The sequence below is a fragment of the Pollicipes pollicipes genome, unplaced genomic scaffold (assembly GCF_011947565.3).
Source record: "Pollicipes pollicipes isolate AB1234 unplaced genomic scaffold, Ppol_2.1 Scaffold_7239;HRSCAF=8659_pilon_pilon_pilon, whole genome shotgun sequence".
NCBI lineage: Eukaryota > Metazoa > Arthropoda > Thecostraca > Pollicipedomorpha > Pollicipedidae > Pollicipes > Pollicipes pollicipes.
In genome coordinates, this window is record NW_023597038.1 from 233,019 (window position 1) to 256,695 (window position 23,677).

A 23,677-nucleotide genomic window follows, 5' to 3' on the forward strand; every position below is an offset into this window, starting at 1 on the left:
TTTCTTCTGGATCCGAAGCGAACCCAGGAGAGCGGCAGGCAGCCGTAGGAGCCTCGCGGCTGGTCGCGGCTTTCCGTAGGCTTGTGAGCACGAGTGCGTGAGACGCCACCAACTCTGCTCTAAAGCAGAGCTTTGTTTCGCCCGTCCGGTCGCCGTCTGTCCCGGCAAGTTCTTTCGAGCTGCCTCCTGACCCGCCTTGTTCCGGCTCATAGGCGTGTTCCGGCCGATTCGATCGTCGAAGTCCTGTGCCGGTTCTCGCAACATGCCGTCCACTGCTGTCCGCCGCACGTGTTCGCTTGGGGCGTGGGCTTGTTTTTTTTTTTAGGCCCGGCGAGTACTTGGACCACCGGGCTGGGTCTGGTGAGGAGTTGAGCATGCGGGCGCGTTGGTCGACATTTCAGTCCGCTTCAGAGATATGACGAGGACCGCCGACTATACCCGATAAGCCCGGGGGCCTCGGAGGCAGGGGCGGTGGCGCGTCACGCCCTCACCGCCCCTGCCCTGAGGCACGATACTCCCACGGTGCGCGTCGTGCCCGCAGCCGCGCCGCGGCCCTGCTCGGCCGTGGCGTCTTACGGCGGCGCCCGACGACAGCGGCGGGCGCGGCGCCGGCCGATAAGCGGGGCCGGTATCTCGCTCGGCGGCGGCGGTGGCTCAGGACTAGCGACAAGAGCGCGGCCGCAGGCGGACGCGGAGCGAGCAGCGCAGCGGCGCCCGGCGATGCGCGGCCCGCCGTCTCAGTGCAAGTATCACTAGACGTCGGCCGCGCGTCCGCCGCGCCGCGACCTGCCATGCTGCCGGCGGCGCGGCCGGTCTACACGCCCTCCTACGCGCCGCCCACCTGTCCCTGCTGCCGGCAATACGTGTTGTTCACCGCGCCCGGCGTCTGCCACCAGACACCATGCGTGCCGCTCGCCGGTAGGTGGCGTTGGGACGGCTGCGGCCGACGGCGTCCGGGGAGGGCGCCGAGGTGCGCCGCTCCTGGTCCTGTGGGTACTCTCGGCCGCCCGCAGGGGCGCTCTTTAGACTCCGCCGAAGCACTGCTCTGGCTGCCGGTCTGGCCGCCCTATAGCCATGACGCATCTAGTCGCTCTTTGTTACAGGCTGTCTGGATTGCACAAGCCAAAATAAGGGCTCCCGTGTACTTTCGCTGCCTGCGTCTTGCCAGATAGCGTATCTGTTGGCCTGGGTATCAGCGAGGCGGCTAGTCGCGGCTCTGTGTCGCGGCTGCCGCCGTCGCCGCTGCTGCCGTCACGCCGCCGCCGTCCCTCTGTGTCCTCTGGCCTCGTGGTTCCGCTCGGAGTGGTGGTGCAGCTGGCGGCCGGGGGCGTCCGCCTCCGAGTGTCGCGCGGCTCCGCGCCGCCGGAGAGAGGCCAGCTGGCCGCGCTGTGGCCGCGGCCGGGTACGGCGCCAGCGGAGGCCGGGCTGGTGCCGCCGGGACGCGACCCCGACCGGAACGGCGGCACCCCGCCGGCGTGCTTTGCTGCGGCGCCGCGGACGGCCCGGCGCCGACCGTGCCGTACGTTCTCAAGGGCACGGCCGCTGCAAGGGCGCCGCCGCCGGCAGGCCGCGTTGAGTCGTGTGTACGCGGGTGTGATGTCACTGCAGTCTGGCCGCCGTCTGCCTGCAGAGCGGTGTGTGTGTGCGCCTGCGTGACGTCACCTATCGGTCCGCGGAGCCGCGCCTTGGCGGCGGCCGTTTGCAGCTGTGTGCGCGGCGCGGCTCGCCATGGCTGACGCCGTGCTCCCGGCCGCAGGTCATCCTGAGTGGGTCAGCACGAGCGGGGCGGACGACCAGTACTCCTCGCCGGCCGACTATGCCAAGTGAGTGCCGTTCCGCCGCCGCCCGCCGCGCGGCAGAGGGGCTGGCCAGGGTGCTTTGCACTGGGTCAACTGTTCTGGCTGCGTCGCGTGCTCCAGTGGCCTGTTGTATCGCATATGTACCCTTGAAGTGGTGTGAAGCACCAGTTAATCGTGCACAACAGCGAAACGATCTATACCACATCTGAGCGTCCGCCGCGGACCGACCAAAGGATTCGAGTTTGCCGCACAGCGCGTCACTGTGCCGTCTCGCAGCGCGCTGACGCCCGGCGCCGCGCCGCAGGGCTTCGCAGGCTCATCGGCTGTACGAGTACGGCGGGTACCGGGCGGCGGCGGCGGCGGCGTCTCCGGCGGCGCCTGGCCAGCCGCACGACTCCCGGGCCGCCAGTCTGCCGGTCGCTCAGAAGAAGCACCAGATGTTCGGCAAACGCTACTTTCAGGGCCCGGACGGTAAGAAGCCGCTGCGTGACGCGGGCAGCGGCAGCGGCGCCGGCGGCTGGACGCGCTGTTCTTGCGTCATTCCGGAATGCTCAGAGTTGGCATGATTGTCGCGAATGTTTTATCATGTTTAAACGGCCAATCCAGAGAAGTGGGTGGCGTCATTTCTGTCCAGCAGCATGTGTTCTGCTTCACATGTGCCCTTATCGTGCACAAGCGGTGAAGCTGGCGTCCTGTTCCAACCGCTGACGACGAGCGTCGCCGCCAATGCGCCCCGCGCGCGGTGACGCTGCCGATGGGGCGTGGCCAGCTGCTGTGACGCCGTCGCCCGCCTCTGACCGTGCGCCGCCGGCCGCCAGGTGCGTACGGCGGCTCGGGCCCGGCCGGCGCGAGCGTGCTGCCGCCGGGCTCGCCGTCGCCAGCAGCAACGCTCAAATACACGCCGTACGGGGCGGAGGGCGGTGCGCCGGCCGGCCACCCTGCCTACCCGCCGGCCACGCCCGGCGCCGCCGAAGCCGCCGCCGGCCTCGACTCGCCGGAGCTCAAGTACAGCTGCAGCATGGACTTCATGAGGGGGGTGAGTGCTGCTGCGGGGACCGGCTGGACCGTGGGGTTCTCCACGGTGGGGTGGGCGGCCGTGTGAACGGTGGAGAGGGCAGAAAAAGACACCGGGCGGCAAACGCCCAGGAGAAACGGCGACTGGCGTTGTGCTTCGAGCGCGTGTTGTTAGGAGCGAAGGGATCATTCTTCTGTGGTTGTGTAATGGGTGACCGAGTTTTCAAAGACTCGTTCGGGGGGGGGGGGGGCGGGGCTGTACTCATTTTAACCGTGCGGCACTGGCGCAGAAGCAGAATGAGCGTTGCTTTGACACAAGTAACAAACGCTTGCAGCTATCGTTACGTTAGCTCGTGCCGTATACGTTAGCTCATGCCAGGCTTCACTCCCTGCTGTGCATGTTTTGGACGCTGAGTCCGTCTTCTGGATGTTGCGTCCGGTCCTAGCCACGGCTGTCGGTGTCGGGCCTGCGCCGTGTCGAGCTTGCGCGTCGGCTGACGGCCGCCTCTTCCGTCAGCACCCTGGTGGCGACCGGATGGGTCTGGTGTCGCACAACCACAGCTACCACCTGCCGCCGCAGACAGAGGGCCCCAGCGGCGTGCAGCGGCCCCTGGCCAGGGACAAACGTGAGAGCCGGGGCGGCAGGGGTGGCCGCTCCCCGGCGGCGGCTGGCTGGGTGGCCGGCGGTGCGGGGCAGGCCATAGCGCCATGGCTGGCGGCAGTGATGCGACCCGGCTGAGGGATTTCAGGTCGTTTGTGTATTGTGTAACCGTGCCAACGGGGTTTGCTGCCGGGTTTTGTGCTAGGAACAGAAAACAAACACATGTTACAGCAGGGAAGGTGGTGCGAACATTCTCGTTGTGCGTGCATATAACTCATTGCTGCTTTCACCCAGTGGCACCATTCTTTAAACGCCTTCTGTCCAACCGAGCATCGTCATCACGAACCGACATTCTCCACGAACTCTTTAAACCAGACACGGCTAGGTACCCGAACGCCGTCGCGTCCTCCTGGTCCATTCGGACATCGCTCCCACCCAGCCGGAGGAGCGTCGCGGTAGTCTGCGTCGACACCGCTGTCGCTCGTGCCGTGCACGTCTGCCGTCCAGCGACGACCGCGCTCTGTTCTGCTGACCTGACACAACCCGGCCCGCTGGCCTAACCTGACCTGGCGTGACCTGACCCGCCAGACGGCGAGCGTCCCAAGGAGCACCTGACGCGGGACGAGAAGCGCGCGCGCGCCATGAGCATCCCCCTCAGCACGGACGACATCATCCACCTGCCGATGGATGAGTTCAACGAGCGGCTCTCCAAGCACGATCTGACCGAGGCGCAGCTCAGCCTCATTAGGGACATCCGGCGGCGCGGCAAGAATAAGGTGTGTCCGGCGGCTGCCCCCGCGCGGGAAGCCAGCGACGCCGGCTGGGATCCGCTCCCGACTCAATGTTACGACCAACGGAGCCTGCGAGTGTCGGGCGTTTGTTAAGGCTCCTGTGCAGATATATAGGAAATACGCTTGGTTTCAGTTTAACCGAGTTCGATGTTTGCTGGTTTTGTAATAGGTTGCGCAGATTGGTCATTGTAGTTGCATTTCTTGCTGTGAATGTTCTGCAGATAGGATGTTCCCAGGCTAAATATGCAGCCAAGCTGCGTGCTTAGAGAACCCCGCCCACACCTGTGCGTGGTCTGAGACGTCTGCCGTCGCGAGGACCCGTGACCCTGCTGTGGTCGTCGGCCGGTAGCGTGGTCCGTCTGTTGGTGATCGTGTCTTGGGCCTACGGTGTGGCGTCCCGTGGCGCCGGAGGTAGACTGGAGCGGCCCGCCGCGCCGAGCCGCTGACGCCGCCTGCCTCCTGGAGATCAGCCAGAGCGGCCCGCCGAGCCGCTGACGCCACCCGCCCCCGGGAGGTCAGCCAGAGCGGCCCGCCGCGCCGAGCCGCTGACCCCGCCCGCCCCCGGGAGGTCAGCCAGAGCGGCCCGCCGCGCCGGCTCGCTGACCCCGCCCGTCCCTGCCCCCGCAGCTGGCCGCGCAGAACTGTCGCAAGCGGAAGCTGGACCAGATCCTGACGTTGGCCGAGGAGGTGCAGCGCGCCAAGGACCAGAAGCAGCAGACGCTGGCCGACCACCAGTTCCTGAGCCAGGAGCGCAGCCGCATCAAGGAGAAGTACTCGCAGCTGTACAGACACGTCTTCCAGGTGAGCGCGGCGGTGTCCGGCGAGCGCACGCCGCGCCTCGGGCTGCGCCGGCGGCCGAGCGCGGTGCAGGGGTTAGCGCGGCCGCGCTCGAGGCTCGCCGGCCTGGCTGGGCGGCATCCGATAGTGTCCCTCCCACGAACGAAAGATGGGATCTGTCAATAGTCGGCGACCGAGTTGACTGGGAAGACGGCAGATCTGCCGAGGAGGGCTCGGTGCTATCTGATAGCAGGCGCTGCGCCACCATGCGCCTCGTAAATGTGTGGTGATTGATTGCGTAATGTTTTGTACGTTATCGAGCGACTGTCCTTGTGTGCCGTGTTAATGATTGCGAATTACTGGCCAGTGTGGATTTAGTAAGTGATACAAAAAAATTGCAACGGAGTCATGCAGGCCCTGTGTGTTCACGGTCGGTTTGTTTCTCCGGTACTGCAGACGCCGTCGCCTGGGCTACCCGTCCCAGTATACATCACTTGACCATTGGTAGGGCTGCGGGTGGTTCGTCGACGTGGTGACGGTTACGGGGCGGTGTCTGTCGTGTTGAGTTTGCGGCCGGCCCGGTCCAGACTGACGCCCGCCTCCCGCCCGACAGTCGTTACGGGACCCGGACGGCAACCCGTACTCGCCGCTCGAGTACAGCCTGCAGCAGTCGGCAGACGGCAGCATCCTGCTGGTGCCGCGCAACGCCACCAGCGGCGCCACCGTCGAGCCCGACCCGTCCACCGGCGCGCGGCGCAAGCAGCGCGACCCGCAGAAGCCTGAGTGAGCGGCCAGCCCGCGCGCGCGCGCGCGCGAGCCGCGCGCCGCCCTACTGTGATCCTGCCCGGCCCGCGGGGGGCGCCCGCGAGCCCAGGCCAGCGCAGCCCTCGCCCCGCGCCGCGCCGCTCCTGAACAGATCCCTATTCCCAAAGATGGTACAACACGTTTTTTTAATGTTGCTCAAACCGGAGAAGGCGCCGTGGGCAACCTGTTGTTTTATTTGTGCGTGTGTCTTCGTGTTGTGAGGCATGGTGACCGGTGCCCGCCGCACTGCTATTGCTTGGGTGCCTTTGGCTTGTCTACACCACTCTGGGACGATTTACACGTACTTCTGTGGCCACACGCCAACCATCACTGCGCGTAGGTAACCGGAACTGAGTAGGTTTTAAAGGGCACGAAGTCAGCGTGGGTGCGTGGTCGCACGGTCGCGGACACCGGGCTGACCGTCGCCCACCGCGCGGCGCGGCACGCTCGCCGCACGGTCATACTCCACTGGAATTACCGGGCGAGGGCGGGACCGATAGTGGCTAGTTTCGTATATTTTGGAAGTCATTGACTAGAGATTCGTTCGTTAAACGTCATCGCCGACTATGAAGTGTTAATGTGTAAATGCGCTGTCCTCCACTTAGGCGACTGATGTCTAATAAACTAGTGGAAAAGAGCAGGCGTTTGGTACGTGATCGCCGGGCGTAGCACGTGGGGGTTCGGCCACCACGATGTGTGTGAGATGGTCCCGAGCAGCGGACCATGTGATTCTGTCTCAGAGCCAGTCTCTCGGCTGTGTCGAGACAAAGCTTGCGCGGCGTAAAGGGGATGTTTGAGCTGTACTTGTGCTTCGATTTCGCGTCCATGTTTTCGTTCGCTTTCTTTCGTTTTCTATATGTGCGGCCACACTTGCCGAACACCAAACGGTGGACGTCTCTGAACGAGGCACGTGATCGCCGATCGAGGATGATCGCCGAGTGAAGGAACCGAACGCCGTCGCGGATGCACCGATGCGTCGACTGCCCGACGGCCTGTGCATTGCTCAAAGGCCGGCTCGCACGGGCTCAGGGCGTTTGCGAACTTAACGGATAACTGATCATCGAACATTGAAAATGCCAAGAGGCGCCGCAAACTGCGGCGCCCTTGTGAGTTATTTTCTTATTCATGGTCTTAATATCGTCCTTTCTCAGATCTTACTCGTGTTGATAGTGGAACATGTGAGTTAGAGTTGGAGATAGCTGGATAGCTGGAAACATTTGGTTGACGATGGTAAGTAAGGTCGAGATAGGCCACAGGAAGCCTGTCTTGATGTTCCGAGCAAAATGCTTGCACTGTAAGCAAAGCGCATCGGCACGGGGTCGTTTTGGTAAATACGATGGGGAAGTGATAGGTTGTTGTATGGCTAAGTCCACCATACATCTGCGCTCGAACTATCCGCACCCGCAGATTTTGCGTGCATTCAGGGGGAGCGCCGGGTGCACGTGCCCTTGCCTTACCAAATTGTGCATGTACTGATATGCACGTCAAAGAAGGGCGACAGTAGACAGTTGAGTTTGTCAGGTCGCGCTCCTTTTAGGTTAAGACACAGTTAAGTCCGATGGTACCATTTGTCTAGCATGATGCAGATAATATTGTCTTCGATTAAGGACAACAAAATTGTATATTGCAAATGCAAGCTGACTTGAATATCAACGAAACGTTTGCACTGTGATTCCACGAGCGCCAGAGGCGAGCGCGGGCGCATAATGCACTCCAGCAAGCAGGGGTGCAGTTTTATGTTCAGTTGAGGGGGGCCACAAGCCCTTTATTTCAGCAGCCCTCAAGTTTAAGAAGAAAGTGGGCGCATCCCGGGGATAACCCCGTTCGATGGCGTCTTTAATCTAGGTTGTATCCAATTTCATCAATCAGCTCCCCCCGCCCCAACTCATTTTGCGAAGGTACCCGCTCCCTGCAACCCCTCTGACTACATCACTGGCTCTAGCCGCTGGGCCGCGGTACGCCAGTTGTGCTGACGCACGCTGACGCAGCGAACACCTTTCTTTCACGTCTGAGGCAAGTTTTTGACCTTACCTAGCAGCTATATATGAGCTACCAGATATAGACGCTTGCATGTTCGTAGCACCCTAGATTGGAACATTGTTAGTGAATTCACCAATGATATTTCATAATGTGAAAATATTAGCCAATCACAGAACTGGTATGAAATCTTGCCGCTAACACCTCTTTGAGAACACAGTCCGTAGTGGGTACTTCTGTTGCGGGGTGTTGTGCGAGTGGTCGGGAGTTGGTTTCATTGGTGTCGAGAGGTATTTGTGTTATCATTCATTCGCGACAAGGGAAGGTGAAGATGTCAGACGTTCCAGAGAACGCTCCAGAACGTGAGTGATCTGCCTATGCATTTGTAAGAGGCTGAAAATATGGCAGGTTTCGGTCCAGGCGCGCCACGAATGCTCCATTGTATGTTTGCTTCCAAACGTTCGTGCGGCGTGCTCAACGATACAGCTGAGTCGCATTGCAGCTGAGGCGCATGAGAGAAAGGGGGCGGGAGACCCTGTGCATAAAGGTTCCCTGTTCCAAGAAACCCAACAGTTATCAGTGGTGTGAGCTATCAGCAAATCTGTGCATTTGGTAGGATTGTGCAAGTCATGGATCCTGAAACAGCAAAACTTCTGTTTGAGGGGGGAGCAACAGTAGTGTTTTTAGATGTGCCTCAAAACACAGAGGTTGGCATTGACATGAATGTTTGGAGAACTGGAGAAAGATTCAAGGGTTTGAAGATGATACCTCCTGGGTTTCACATGTTGCATTACAGTGCAGTTGGCAAAGAGGGTGTACCTGCACCAAGGACAAGCTCATTTCACATGTTCAGGGAGAGAGAAGTCTTTGTTCGTAAGTGGGATCCATCCTCAGAAAACTTTGGTGGAGACATCTGACAGTGATGAGGATCAAATCAAAGCGAATAAAAGAGAATTGGACAGGTTCTTAGGAGCTTTTCCCTATGAAACTTGGAAGCAGTGGTACTCCCTGACATCACATGTTTATGAAGATCTGATCCAAAAAGTGAATCCGCTGTCAGGGACATTGTGCTCAGCATCAGAGCTAGAGCCAGATGATGAAGAGGAAATGGAGGCTGGTGGAGGTGGTGTCATGTCTGAGGAAAAGATGCTGCCCAAAATGCATGTTAGGCATGGCACTGAGTTGAGATTTACTCAGCTTCCATCAGTTCAGTGTCTAGAAGATGCATCTCCAGAGTTCAAGACCAAGTACTCACTGGACTCCTCACAAAAGCTTGAGAGTATGCTTGAGGTGGTTCCAAGTCCAGACCACCTTCTGGGGGAGCTGCAGGTAGCCTTTGTAGCATTCCTGGTTGGTCATGTGTATGACTCTTTTGAACATTGGAAGAGGCTGGTCCACATGTTCTGCACATGTGATGAGGCACTGGGGAAGTACCCAGACCTTTTCCTCAAGCTACTTTCATGTTTGCATTATCAGATACAGGAGGTGCCAGAGGACTTTTTCACAGACATCATGTCTAGGGAGAATTTCCTGGTGCATACTCTGCACACCCTGTTCTCTAACCTGGAGGATGAGAACATACCACAGACTCTGAAGCAGAGGGGTGTTCTGTTCAAAACTCACCTCATCAAGAAGTTCAAGTGGGACTTCAGTGAAGAACCAGAGGATTTTGCACCAACCATTGTTGAAACTGAGTGATCACACATATGTCCATGTGATATGTGTGGTCTATGATCACACATCTAACAAGGTCTCTGTGATGGACTCACAATGTGGTTTTAGTTCATGGCACTTCGGAATGTGTATTCATTTTGCTTTACATGTGACCTATAATGTAATAACTCAAAATGTGTCATGGAGAGAAACTAGCTCAAAACTTAGATGAGCGGTTGTGTGATAGGGCAGGACTTGTGCATGGAAAGTTGTTTGCAAATTTTCTATAAAATGTCTTTGCCTGATCATAATAAACTGTCATGCATTGGTGGCATGATTTTGCCTGCTTGTCCCATCACTTTCCTTCTGGTATTTTCTTTCTTAGACATGTAAGGAAGATGTAGTGCTGTATGTTGTGCTTCTTGGCAACCAGTGAGGTGGTGGTTCAGCTGTGGTGACAATACAATTGCTGAGGCAGATTCCTGACACCAGTTTTGTTTTATTTGTGTAGCAGAAACAACTGGAAGGAAATGATCTATAATACATGTGGTGCATTGTCATGTAAGCTGTAGCATTAACATGCTACCATGCAAGTGTGGCACAAAATGTTAATGTTTGCCATGGTGTAAATTTGGTAACACACACATGGATATTAACATACCTGTAGAGAGGCAATGAATATGCTGTTTGCCTAAATGGGGTGGGGATGGAGGGAGCAATGGCCATTTTTGATTATTTCCTCTCCATCAATATGCATAGCCTCAATGTTACATTTTCATAAAGTTTGTGGTTCATTCCCCCTTATGCGTACCAGTTCCAGTGCCCCTGTGGCCATATGGCATGATAATAAGTTCTCTACATTGCTTGTTTATGTACTTTTGGGCCTGCTGCATGCTGACCAGTGCACAATGGTATTGACATAGGGACAGAAAATGGATTGTGGTGGTCACCACTAATTTTGCAGTACCCTCTGCAGTGCTCTGCCTTCACATCTAGCATTGCTGTCATCTAATGCCAGCGCTACTTTTCTACAACACAACAGTACACCTGCGGTCATTCTCCCATATTTAACTATGCATGCTTGACATCTAAGTGGTTAGGGGCTGGTTATGTCATGTGAGTGTTACCTGAGGGGACTATGGTCTGGATGTTGCTTCTGCAGATATATGTGTAAACTAAATGTTCATGTTTTGCAGTATTTTCAATATTCCCCTCCATTGTTCATAGCCTGAGTGGGCACTCCATGACCAGATGGGCTCAGTGACAGAAAGCCCTGTAAGTGATCAGTCAAGCAAGCACTGGATGGTGTCTGTTTATGGCACACGGCGATCTCCGTGCAGACAGCCCCTGAGGAACTGCAGACCCTCCCCCTGTAGAGCTGTTTGGGTGACCCAGCGCCTGTCCACCGCAGACTGCCCGGGCACTACGAGTGAGGACGCTGGCAAGGCCTCCTCGTGCGCCGGCTGTCCGAACCAGCAGATCTGCGCCTCCGGACAGGCGCGCGCTCCCGACCCCGGTAGGTCACGTAAGCTCTGAAGCGCTCGGTACTCCGCTGCGGCTCATTACCAGGTGTGTCGGAACATCCGTCCCGCACCGTGTCACGTTGTCGGCGCCCATGGCTTCCGCGGACGGCTCACCGAAATGGCCTGATGGCATCCTCTCAAACCACGCATCGTGTGAATGTGCCGGGTAGTGCGTTTCTAGGGTGAAGAACGCAGAATTGATCTGCGAAGCTTCCGCAGAACGTTGAAATGGACGCTATGTAAAGGAATAGTTTTAGCGTCTTAACTGTGTTATCATCAGTAGAGCACATCAGTTTGCTGTTAATGCCGGCCGTGTCAGAATTGTTAGCATATGTGATATACGTACGACAGCATGAGTAAATTTTCACGACGTTGGTTAGATTTGCACTCATTTAGTTTCTTCTTTCCATGTAGCCACTTGCAATATCTGCAGTACACCTTGCTTGTGTTTTCAACAGACATTGGAAAGATCGAAGAGCGTTTGTCATGTGTGAAACACAAGATCCTCGTGCTGTCCGGAAAAGGTGGAGTTGGAAAGTCAACAGTTTCATCTATGCTCAGCAGAACACTATCCATGGATGTGAATAAAAGCGTAAGTCGCTCAATGGAGGTCCATGTTTGCAGGACATCGCACCAGCTGCTTTTTTGTGGGTTGGAAAAGTTGAGAGTTGAGAGAAGTCAGAGCTTTTGTCCGTCAGTTTACTTTTTCCATTTGTTCTCCATTTCGATATTCTCGTCTATTAACGCTTTGGTCATTTCTTGCCGCGATGTTTGCTCATTTCTGGCCACCGGCCTTGCTCATTTCTAGCCGCGAGATTTTCACCTGGCGATTTCATACTGACTCAGTTGTCCCTGAAAATTACTGTGTCCAAATTCCCGTATCTCCTTAATTCCTCTTTGAACTCAACTACCCTGGCTGTGCGTAGCCCCGCGTGCCGTCGGTTCTCGAGTGCGCCCCCGAGCGCGCGGTGCCGAGCGGCGCGCGGCCGCTGCCTCTGAGCTGGTGTCCTCCGCGATAGGTGGCGCTGCTGGACATCGACATCTGCGGCCCGTCGGTGCCCCGCATCATGGGCCTGGAGGGCGAGAACGTGCACCACTCGGGCTCCGGATGGTCGCCTGTCTTCGTAAAGGTCAGATCGGCGTGGCCGGCGGGCGATGAGTGGACCGCACATGAATTATGTGTGAAGCACTTGTTTTGGCAAGAATGGTGTTGTCCTTCCTTGCTGTTGACGTCGTTCAATACGCAATGAAGGTCCCAGAGTGGCGTTGACGGCAAGGCCGTAAGTTGTACGTTCTGATTCTGGCGTGATGCAGGAAGAGTTACGATTTTGCTCTACATGAGGACGACGGAACGGACCAAGTCATCGTCGTGACGTTTACATTCCCGATAATGTGGTCATCGTTTAACTGGCCTGGAGTGGGAGCCTTGCCATGCCGCCTGCCAGCAGGAGGTCTCCGTCATGATATCGCGATCCCCGGTACGATTACGCCGCCGCGGTGTCGGTCTGCTCCACGTGACGCGTGTCGCCGGTAGGATAACCTGGCCGTCATGTCGGTGGGCCTTCCTGCTGGCCTCGCCGGACGACGCGGTCATCTGGCGCGGCCCCACAAGAAGAACGGCCTCATCAAACAGTTCTTACGGGACGTCGATTGGGGCGACACGATTACCTGATCGTGGACACGCCGCCGGGCACCTCGACGAACACCTGTCGGTGGTGCAGTACCTCCAGTCCAGGTGAGCAGTCTGGGTCCAGGCTCCCCCAGGACAGGGTCTGTACCGCCGAGCACCTGGGACGAACACCTGTTGGCAGGCTATCCCAGGTCAGGCGATGCTCGTAGCCAACGCGGTCGTGGAACCGATCGCAAAGGTGCACATTTTGTGCGGATATACTTCGTGTCTGAGCTCTGTCTGATTTATGCCTGCCCGTTGGGATCGGCTGATCAATGCGCGTTGAAAGGCCAATCATGCGAATGTGATCGAAATGAGTCGTCAAGTTTGTTCTCAGGAAGTGCTTCGATTGTTGCTTGAATTACTTAAGTTATTAAATGAAATCTTTACATGGTCGCGTTTATCAGTGCTTTATGGATGCATGGTATGCCTTGATCTGGAATTTCCCGTAATTTTGGTAGCATTCTTCCTGCTCCGTAATGCTGTTTCCAGCCACCTGCTCGCGGCGCCGCACTAACTTACGTTACGACTGGCACAGTGGTATAGACGGCGCCATCATCGTAACGACACCGCAGGAGGTGGCGCTGCTCGACGTCAGGAAGGAGATCACCTTCTGCAGGAAGGTCGGCGTGCCTGTCCTCGGCGTGGTCGAGAACATGGCCGCCTTCGTCTGCCCCAAGTGCGAGGTTGGTGAACGCCGCCGACGCCCTCCGGGTATTCGTGGTGTCGGTGTGTGCGTGTTTTGCACGCAACTCCTCGGAACGGGACTGCAGCATGCATTATACTGTGTGTTGCTGAAGTAATTGCCGTTTCCGAAGCAGGCTAAAATAACATGATGAATTCAGCGTTCTTATGTTGACAGTTGCTAAACCTGTATGTAGCAGGAGATGCGGATTAGGCTGCGTTTATGACGTTTCAGGTTGTACTCATGATCACAAGTGGGTTCCTCGGATGTTCATGATCAATACTTGACCGGTCACCAGTATATTTATGCTTTGTTGACAGCCGCCCGCTTTTTCTTGACGTAAAAACAGAGGTATTTCTCTGTTTACTCGACTGGGATTTCGCGCTGGATTTGTATGGAACGGCATTTGAGGTGTGTGCGTGACACACTGCTAGTAGATGATTGACTCGACATGGCGGCCGCGGTGAGCTGCTAACCGCCAGACCGCCCTGACACGCATGAGCTGTGCGTCATGATGAGCCCGCTGGCTTTCAGACGACCACCAGAATCTTCCCACCGAGCACGGGAGGCGCCGAAAAGATGGCACGTGACATGGAGGTGCCGTACCTCGGCTCCATCCCACTGGACCCCAGGTTAGCAGATAGCTCGTGACTTGCGAGTGCCGCACCTCCCCTCAGTCGCATTAGACCGTAGGTTGGCAGACGAGGCGTTCTGTGCAGGTACCTGCCTCAGCTCCATGCCACTGGAGCCCGAGGTGAGGCACTAGGAGATAAGGCAGAGGGCATGTCACTGCTTTGTTTCGGCCTCCGGTTCACCCGCGGCCCAGGTGAGCAGATGGCACAGTGCAGAGATGTCACACTGGCATCATCCTGCGGGACACGTGTGGGCGGAGCCATTGGTTGGCGAACTCGCGTGACCCGCCTCCACCAGTGGTTCCCCACCCAACCCCGGAGTACTTGTAGGCGATTTGAGCGGCACTGAGCATGCGCTGGGCGGCGCGCGGCTGGTGTGTCGTGCGTTTCGGTGGGGTGCAGCACTGAGGTGTCCCGGTGGGACGTGTGTCTCAGTAGGGCGCAGCGCTAAGGCTCGTCCCGGTGGGACGCAGCACTGAGGTGTCTCAGTAGGGCACAGCGCTGAGGTGTGTCCCAGTGGGGCGCAGCACTGAGGTGTCTCGGTGGGGCGCAGTACTGAGGTGTCTCGGTGGGGCGTGTGTCTCAGTAGGGCGCAGCGCTGAGGTGTGTCTCGGTGGGGCGCAGCGCTGAGACGTGTTTCAGTGGGGTGTGCGTCTCAGTAGGGCACAGCGCTGAGGTGTGTCCCAGTGGGGCGCAGCGCTGAGACGTGTCTCGGTGGGGCGCAGCGCTGAGATACGTCTTGCCGGGCAGGGTGGCGCGCAGCTGCGACGAGGGCCTCGACCTGGCCGAGGAGCCGACCAGCACCACACGGCGATACGTCGACATCGCGTCCAGTGAGTGCTAGAGCCCAATGGGCAACGGCAGTTCATGTATTACGCTACGCATGGGAGAGGGGTAATAATGGAGCGTAATCGAAGCGTAACAAGGGGTAGGGGATTTGGACAGCGTAGCGTTGCGCTCACGTATGGTGGTAGATAATGCCCAAGTATTTTTGTGGTGTGTCAGCCCTTGGATACCGTTGGCTTCCTCTCGTGACAACGAATACGTCTGCCTTTATATTGCAACTCCAGCTCAACTGGGGGCCAAACTGACAGTACCTTTTTGGGACGTTACAGTTGACGTAGCCTAGCCAATGAGGACTTTTCGTTCAACGCAGCCAGTTCATAACTGGGTCGGGGGGGGGGGGGGGAATTGTGCAACATAATTTATGGACGGAGACGCCACGGACGGACATGCGATCTTTCATGTGTTAAGGAAGGGGGCAATAGCGAGGGGCGTGGTGTGGCATGTTCCTGTCCCCTCCTGTTGCTGTCCTGCTCGAGTACCCGTCTGTGAGTGTGTTGGGCTGATTGTTGCACGGTGAAGTAGTTGATTGCAATGTACAATCATCATTGCCAGGACCAACGCCGCAGTACGTCCTAAATAAGCAAAGTATAGTCAGTCAAGTCAGTAGAGATGAGCTCTACGTGGATTTGGCAACCTGACGGCACCGTCCTTCCATTTGCAGGAATCCTGGATGCCTGCGAGGGAACGGTTAAGGAGCAGAACGGCATGGAGACGGCGTAGTCGCGTTTGTCAGGGTTTGTTTCATTGTATTCCAAATGGATCGGTTACATTATACCCAGGATGAACGAGGCTATTATGGCACTCATGTAGCGTCTAGTGACCATCGTGACACTCCTTGGGTTGAGACCAGATGGGTCGAACTATCCTCTGAATGGTTTGTGTGGGGGTTCAAGAGAGGTCGGAACGGCGACGGTTCTTCCGTGGTACTGTTCAGGTCGTGGTAGACTAGCCCACCAGAGCCCTGCATCGTGCGTGCCATAAGCAGACACATGTCTAAGGACTCGACCCTTGGCTGCTTGTCGCCTATCGGCTGGATGTGGTCGGATACGGCAGTCTTCCGGGAAGGAAAGCGGATGACGACTATTAAATATATTAAATAATATCTCACCGGTATGTCACAGGTACAGATAGTATTATTTTAAATACACTCATTCCACTCTGGACTGCGGTGTCTCATGCGCAACCGCGCACGTTCACCGTCGTGTATGATATAATGCAACGGCCACTGAGGACTACCTGCCAGCATCTAATACCAACGACGCAAGCCAACAATCCCACCATATAACCATAGCCTTGAAGCATGAAAGACTAGAATGCGTCACAACACCAACCCATTAAAATTCCCTGTGCCGATCCATCTCATCGCACGCTAAGGCGCCTCACCGAAACGCCACGACGTCGCAGTAGGCGAGATGGCGCCTCCATCGTCTTCAGTGGCGCCTTCTCCCCGCGGGGACCTTTTGCGCCGCCCAGTGCGCGCCCCGCTCGGAACGGTCGTCACCGGGTGCGGAGCTCCAGCAGCAGGAAGGCCTTAAGACTGGGGTCGGTCACATTAGCCTCGATGGCGCGCCGGCCGGCCTCGCCGCCGTCGCGGTAGTGCGCCGCCAGTCGCTCGGCGTACTCGATCCAGACGCAGTTGGCACAGCCGGACATGCAGCAGATGGTGGGTTGCTCTGGCGGCGGCGCGTCCACCGCCTCCGCCAGCGCCGACAGGTTCTCCAGCAGCTCCACACTCTCGCCAGAGGACGACTCGCCGTCAGAGGAGGTGGCGTCGGAATCGCCGGAGCTGTCCGAGGGAGACGCGACAGGGGATGGTGCACTGCTTTTTGGAGTGAGTGGTGATGGTGATGTAGATGTATTACAGGGTGGACCATGTCTGGTGAAATATTTCTTATCTGAGGCTGATTTGGCCTGGAGACACAATAGGTATGGATTGAGTACAAATTGTGGGGACCCTTGTTGAGAACAACCAATTTTTTCTCACTAAGCATCTCAATGGCAATGCCATTATTCTTTGGAGGGTTACTTAGCAAATGTACCAGGATAAATGAATAGCACAGCATGCAAATGAAATGCAGCTATGACAAAATTACTTTTGTGGTATGATTGACTTGATGATGATGATGATGCATCCTACTGGTGGGTCCAGAAACACCTGGAAGCACATAACAACATTTTACCTTGCAGTGTAACATGACAGTATTCAGGGAAAGTTGAAAGTTAAATCCATGAACAAAAATGACTTCCTTAATTCACAGCTTGCATGTACACTGGGTTGGTCAGAATGGTGTTCTTGCTCACAACAATGTCTTCATTTCAATTTGATCAAATTCACACACATTTCAATGCAAAATTACAGGGGAATTAGTTGCAAAGCTTAACATCATAGTATGTAATCTGTCTGGCATTGCATGTGCATATGTCTTTAAGAACTTGACATTCTTCATTGGACGGTCTATGGGGGAGCTTTTTAATATGTCATGTGTAATCAGGGCCTGATAAGGGAAAATCATTCCTCTATTCACAGTTAGGAAGCTATTCTATTCACAGTCAGAGAAAGGTAGCTATACAGGCTAGAGCACTTTAAAACAAGTGGTAGGAATGAAAGGGAGGATGTTCTTTAAGTGTATGCCTGTTGCTGTGCATATGCAGAATTTCACAAACAGAAATCAACATATTTCATTGAGAAATATACCAGTGCACCAAGCACATGCAGACCCTGTTGGATGGGGCAAAAGTTGCAAAGACAGTTACACGGCACCTTTCCAACAATATTTGTCCACCTGGCGAACAAGCTTCAAAGCGCAACCGATTACGAGTTCGCAGCGACCCACCTGCTAAACCCGGGCTCGCTCTTTTGAAAAAAACTGCGCAATTCACAAATCCCTTGTATGGATTATAAGCACTGACCCTTCCATCCAACCCACATGCACCGCATAGAGCCTCGCTGCACTCACCACGAGCGTCACCACACTTTTTTGCGATAAAGCAGCAATCGCCTCTTCTGCAGCATAGCTGCCGACTGCTTAGTTATCGGTAAATACCAAACAAATATGTAGCGACCCTACAAATACAATGTAGTTATTTATCTTGTATTTCGCTATTTTGGGTCAATATGACATATTGGTAAACAATTTAGTTTTACATTAACATTAAATTGAATTATGTGATTTTATGCTGCTTAAAAAGTGCTGAAAAACATTTGTTTTAAAATAGACTGAATTTTATTTCATGAGCTCTTGATGAGAGATTCACGGGAGTTATGGTAAACGGTGAACCTTCATTCAGATTCACCACTGTCTGCCGGCCTCGGTGCGCCGGGCAGGCGCCTTGGGGCAGGCGTGTTAGGAGCGAGTTACAGTGCAGGGTTGTGGTACAATTTTTTATAGCATTAGTGAACGTAAGTGCATGTTTTGAGTAGTAGTAGCATGCAGTAGCATGTCATGCCCAACAAGTTGTGATAGCAGGCAGATAACGGACAGTGAACGTCTTCTTTCTGTAATAATAAAATAAGTGTCATTTGCATGAAGCGTGGTTGAAGGAGCATTTGACAGAGTCACTGCTCAGAGACATACACCCTACCCCCTATCCCAGATGCTGCAGAAGTCTATGCGGTATTTGTGGTCATCACCTTCCAAGGCTCCTCATTTGTGGAGAAACTGGATTGTGACGACTTGCAGGATGTGACTGCTAGCTGGTTGCCTGCCTGTACAGAAGTCCCTCTAGCCAGGGTCAAATTACAGATGAGCATGGGTCATTGCTGGCATTTTATTTGCTAAGAATCTTGAAATAAGTGGTAACCATATCAAAAACTGCAGACTAACTTGTTTTATGGAACACATTAGTGTGTTCTAAATTGTGTGTTGTGTCCATTATATCCCAAATATGTTACAAATGTTGTGATTATAATACTCAGCTAATATACTAGCTTCACATTGACAGCCTTGCTTGAGCTGTTATGTGCAAGATTCATCAAAGTAGCAACTGATGATAATACTCATTCATTTGTCACTAGATGTAGCTGGTAATGGCTTGCAGTTAGCATTTCTGTGCATGACATTAACAGCAGTCTTTTGTTTCAGCATTGATATTTGCAAGTCATGTCCTCTGAAGCTGTAAAAGAAACTGGGAATAAAAATGCTGACCAACCTTGCCAGGACAGTGCGTCGCATGGTGACGGCATAGATGGTGACAAGCAGAGTTCAGTAGGCACAGACAAAGAAGATTTTGGTTATGATTTGTATCCTGAAAGACATGGTGGAAAGTATAAGCCAGGTTTTTGGGAGCATATGTTGCTTCATGAGGGTGAAAACCTAAGTGATCAGATTACTTGTGAGAAAAATGTCTTCAACTGCTTCAAGAAAAGTAAGTCTCTGCATCATTTGTGGGGAATCAACCAGTGATCTGTGTAACGTTTCTGAAAATGGCATGCAACAACTGGGATATTTTGCTCGCTGGGATTGTTTTCTGTGTGGACAGCTCAGGCATTGGTTCAGTGAGGACAAGCTTCTGGCTGCTGCAAGGAACGATTGGTAATTGCGGATGGCTGTTGACACACTGGACTAGGTTGGGATTTGGCAGGTATTTGGGATAATGATCAATGACCATCATTGGCCATCACTGATCAGTGATCATCATTGGTGCCATGAGGATAAGCATCGTGCCTGCTGCATGGGATGTTTGGCAAGCGCGAGTGACAGTGGACACACTATGAGTGAGGCTGGGACTTTACGGGCATTCAGGATAATGAGTGGTGATTTCATTCAAGATGACAGCTGAGGCAAAGAGGAATGGCATGGATAAGTCATAGTAATCATAAGGCACAGGAGTACTGTTTGCTTCCCAGCTGGCCGGAAAGATCGACCTGGGTCTCCATCGTAGATGTGATCTCTAGCCATTATTCTAGACGCATGTCTGAGGACATGTGATGTGCCATGCTTTGGACCCCATGCTTTCAATCATGGAGTATTAATGATGCTGGTCAGCAAAAATCACTGGCCGGGTGAAGCCAATCATTGCGAGGCCAGTTGGACGGTTTGCGTGGGGCTTCCGTTGCTATTGACATGTCGTTTGCTGGGATTCATAAGTTGAAACATCACACCACCCTGCTACTTTTAGGGTTGCCTGTGTTTCAGGTTGAGTGTATACAACATGATTTATGAGGAAAAAATGATGCACTGGTGTTTTTAGCACGGCCATACTGGCGTGTGGGTAGACATGATTGTGATATTTGTGTGATTGTTTATTGATTGCTGTGTTTCAGGTTATGGAGTAAGACTAATGCTAGATGCCTTGAAATCGGCAGGGTGGTAAGTGTTTTCACTTTTTACAATTCTAACTTTAAATTTTATTTCCTCATGTACATCTTGATAATGTTGTATTTGGTGTTCAGGGACAACATGATTTGACATGATGCATGAGAGGTTGCCCAAGTCAAAATGCTATTTGTTTTGCCTCACAGCACTATCTGCAATGCTAACTAGCCATGTTTCAGGGCAGATTAATTCTACTTTGTTTGGTATCTGACTCTGGGAGTCTGTTTGGCAATGACAACACAAACACAACAACCAGTAAGCGACCAGTAGTCATAAGGCACAGGAATGCTGTTTATTTCCCTTCGGGCCGAAAGGATCGACATAGTTCTCCACGTACATGTGATCTCCTACCATGATTTCAGACACATGTCTGAGGGCCCGTGGCCTGTCATGCTTTGGATCCCATGACCTCCAACATTCAGTACATGGTACCGGTGACTTTTTCTTCACAGTCCAGTGGATATGAGCAGGAATGTGTCCTGTGAGACATGTGAACACATCGTCACTGGTGGCTATGACCCTTCCACAAATCAGGTACGTGCGGCAAACCTTGCCTAACGGATTTTGCGCACATATTCATTCAACCGCACTTGCAAAGGTTGTTGATATATTACAATATACAAATAGTTAAATGCTAGTATCCTCGCTTATCAGCGTTGCCTCCATTTTTCGTCCCCCCACTGTGGCTAAGGTGATATGGCGGGCATCCTTATGCCACCAGAGCTCCTTACGTCCCGAGCCCAGCTGGTCGTCACGTGGTGCATAGTTTATAGGGCGTGCGATCTCGTTGAGTATCAGACTGTGTGGTTGGGCTTGTGCGATATGTGGGGTTTTGGAACGGATAACGACATGTTGGTTTTGACTCGGCTTTGTCTTCAGGTTAATGCCTTCCACTCGATGGTCGCAATAAACGGAGCTTATGCATGTATATATATATATATATATTATATATATATAATATATTATATATATACATATGTGCATATGTAATGAATATGTATTGTGAATATAGTATATATTATGAATATATATATATATATATATATATATATATATATATATATATATATATATATATAGTATATAGATAGTATGAAGCTTATGAACGGGCTGTTTGCGGCATCTAATGCTGTTTGTGTTGTTTTTTTTACAGATTGTCGTCTGTCAAAACGTTGCCCGGAAAGAAAGCGTGGTGCAGGGAATCCTGGTGCATGAACTTATACACATGTTCGACTTTTGCACCAAAAAGGTATGAGGCTTCAAGTGAAATTGTTCGTTATGTTCTATTTCCGCGCATTAACCACACTGGAAACGGCGGGAGTACTGGAGTCCGTTAAAGAAAGGGGTAAGTACTGCTCTCCCCCCCTCCCCCCCTGCGATCAAATGTTGAATGCTCTGAGAAGCTTATGAATAGATTCGGACACAGGGGTATCACTTCGTACACTTTCGGGAGGCTGAGCCCTCGCCCCCCCCCCCCCCTCCCCCAATCCTGACTCGAGCCTGCTCGATGCTCCTCTGAGTCTCTCCCCTCCCCCTGCATCAATTTATATGAGGAAAAATGGGATGTCGAGCCAATGAAATGCAGCAAGTGTCCGAACTGCTGGTACACCAGGTCCTAAACGCATCGCTATCGTTATCGTCATCATATATCATCACAACCACATCACAATCACATCATCACATCGCATCAAATTTTAAGTCGTTCCCCAACAGCAAGCAATTTTGGAACTGGCTAAATATTTGTTTTCTTTTTTAATTTTGACGGCAGGGACGCAAAAAAAGTGACCGAAATCTGGGGAGAAATCAGGATTTAGGGAAGATTAGGTCAGTTTATTGGCGTGGCCCCTTCCCCCCCACCGATTTTAGAAAGTGACAACCCTGGCTGACAATATTAAATCAAGTTAAATTAAAACTCGTAAGAATAGGTTAAAAGCAGGCGATGCTGGTAGACGCCATGCAAGCATAAAGATATTTCGCACGTCTGGTGCGCGAAAAGCTTTTCGTAGTCGATCTGTGCATTTGTGCTCCCTCCCTCCTCATCTCCGTGGCGAAATTCTGTATACGCCGCTACTGGGAAATATTTAATGTATTTTCTGTTGCCCCCCTCCCTCCCTCCCTCCCTCCCCCTTCCCCATGGACGTTATATGACCTCGCCGTCGAAGCGCCCATGAGCTCCATTTGCTACTTCTCTGCCCCTCCCCTCCCCGACAAACACTGCCCCCAACGACGTCTGTGACGGTGCCCACGTCTATGTCTCCTGCCTCTGTTGCAGTTTTCCTTTTTGTTTGCTGATCTGCAGTGTTGCCTTTGAATGGAAGTATCGAATATGTTGTCGTGAGACCGAAGTCACTTCCAATTTGGGACATATTTTAGTTTTCTCCGTAGCGGATGCTTGCGCAACGTGGCCACCATATTTCCCCTTTTGACTTGCTCGGTGCTTCGATCATGTACCAATAAGGTGCCCTTTTACACGTCTTCGGGTTATTATATCACCTGCGAATTTCTAGGAAGAGAATTGGTGTTAAACCTTGTCACTTCGATAGTCGCTATACGTTCGTTTGAGCTAAAGCAGGTCCCTGATTTGTGGTTCCAGTCATTGCGAGAGATATCTGGAGCGCCTTAGGCTACGTGGCAAACTACGCTTCATGGACACAATCTCAGATATGCGTGTGTTGCTGCAGGTAAACTTCGAGAACCTTGAGCATTTGGCGTGCACTGAGATTCGGGCTGCCAATTTGACCCACTGCAGTTACGTCAGCTCCATCTTACAAGGAGATTCCAGCCCCATCAACATCAAACAGACGCACCAGGTAAGATATGGGCTCCAAGTGAGCTACATTTTTACTGTGCACTAGAACACTAGGAGCGCTAGGGCACGGCGGCGGAGCGTATGTGTTCGTGCTCTGCAATGTGACCTTAGCCGAACAGTGGCAACGCTGGCTGAAAACGGCTACGGTTGCGAAAGTGGGTGTGTGTGTAGTTGTACTGTATCATTCATGTGATTTTTTATCTTCGTAGCGCGTAATGTTACTGATGAACATGAATGTCAACAGGACTGCGTCAAGAACAAAGCGGCCTGCTCCCTGGTGGCGGCGCGCGGAATCACAAAACGCGAGGCCGTCCGCATAGTGGACCTGGTGTTTCCTAAGTGTTACGCTGACTGGAGCCAGCCCAGCGGCCGACGGGTGCGGCGTCCGTCGTACGCGTAACAGTGAGGATATCCGCAGAGCTTACTTGGAGCGGCACAAGTACGGATACGTGTGACCAACCAATCGGACTAGTCATTTATGAGGAGGTAGCCATTTTGCATTGTTACGTGACCAAGATGCGCCGGAACCGCAGTGGACTTGTGATTGTCAATTCTCGTTGATTGCTCATTTATCGTGAGAGACAATACAAGGTTGTGCAAATTATCATGATCGTATGTGTTGCGAAGTGAGGGCTTGGAAAGTTCCCATAACGAGTTTCCTTGGGCGACAAAATGCCACAATTATGCTGCATGCAATTTTAATGTAATTTTAGGTAATTGTTGGTGTGTCCGACGCCTTCCATTTTAGACTGACCACCCTAGCATAAACTGGTCTAATCTAG

General features: G+C 53.4%; 4 protein-coding genes across 5 annotated transcripts in view; 3 read left to right on the forward strand and 1 right to left on the reverse strand.

The window, feature by feature from the left end:
- LOC119110823 (segmentation protein cap'n'collar) overlaps window positions 1–5,775 on the forward strand; it is a 46,467-nt gene extending 40,692 nt beyond the window's left edge. For both annotated transcript variants that reach the window (XM_037234694.1, XM_037234695.1), the window contains exons 5-11: window positions 1,757–1,823; window positions 2,104–2,270; window positions 2,618–2,835; window positions 3,331–3,439; window positions 4,003–4,190; window positions 4,833–5,006; window positions 5,596–5,775. In XM_037234694.1, coding sequence (XP_037090589.1) covers window positions 1,757–1,823; window positions 2,104–2,270; window positions 2,618–2,835; window positions 3,331–3,439; window positions 4,003–4,190; window positions 4,833–5,006; window positions 5,596–5,769 — 1,097 coding nt within the window. In that variant the 3' untranslated portion in view covers window positions 5,770–5,775. The remainder of the gene's footprint in view (window positions 1–1,756; window positions 1,824–2,103; window positions 2,271–2,617; window positions 2,836–3,330; window positions 3,440–4,002; window positions 4,191–4,832; window positions 5,007–5,595) is intronic.
- A 2,213-nt stretch (window positions 5,776–7,988) lies between these two features.
- Window positions 7,989–15,508, forward strand: LOC119110831 (cytosolic Fe-S cluster assembly factor nubp1-B-like). Its single transcript, XM_037234702.1, is given in 13 exon segments — window positions 7,989–8,125; window positions 10,828–10,932; window positions 11,398–11,531; window positions 11,959–12,069; window positions 12,474–12,500; window positions 12,502–12,546; window positions 12,549–12,597; window positions 12,600–12,632; window positions 12,635–12,674; window positions 13,147–13,294; window positions 13,828–13,925; window positions 14,676–14,758; window positions 15,433–15,508. Coding segments are annotated over 13 exon segments (963 nt in total). The 5' UTR covers window positions 7,989–8,094; the 3' UTR covers window positions 15,492–15,508.
- Window positions 15,509–15,513: 5 nt separating this feature from the next.
- Window positions 15,514–17,689, reverse strand: LOC119110826 (oxidoreductase-like domain-containing protein 1). Its single transcript, XM_037234698.1, has 2 exons — window positions 17,682–17,689; window positions 15,514–16,557 (listed from the first exon to the last, which is right to left on the reverse strand). Exons 1-2 carry the CDS (start codon window positions 17,687–17,689, stop codon window positions 16,269–16,271), a joined length of 297 nt encoding a protein of 98 aa, XP_037090593.1. The 3' UTR covers window positions 15,514–16,268.
- Window positions 17,690–18,087: 398 nt separating this feature from the next.
- LOC119110830 (mitochondrial inner membrane protease ATP23 homolog) lies at window positions 18,088–23,295 on the forward strand. The gene is made up of 7 exons (XM_037234701.1): window positions 18,088–18,171; window positions 18,854–19,136; window positions 20,035–20,080; window positions 20,539–20,620; window positions 21,240–21,335; window positions 22,768–22,896; window positions 23,140–23,295. The coding sequence occupies exons 2-7, from the start codon at window positions 18,872–18,874 to the stop codon at window positions 23,293–23,295; spliced, it is 774 nt and encodes a 257-aa protein (XP_037090596.1). The 5' UTR covers window positions 18,088–18,171; window positions 18,854–18,871.
- The last annotated feature ends 382 nt before the right edge of the window (window positions 23,296–23,677 follow it).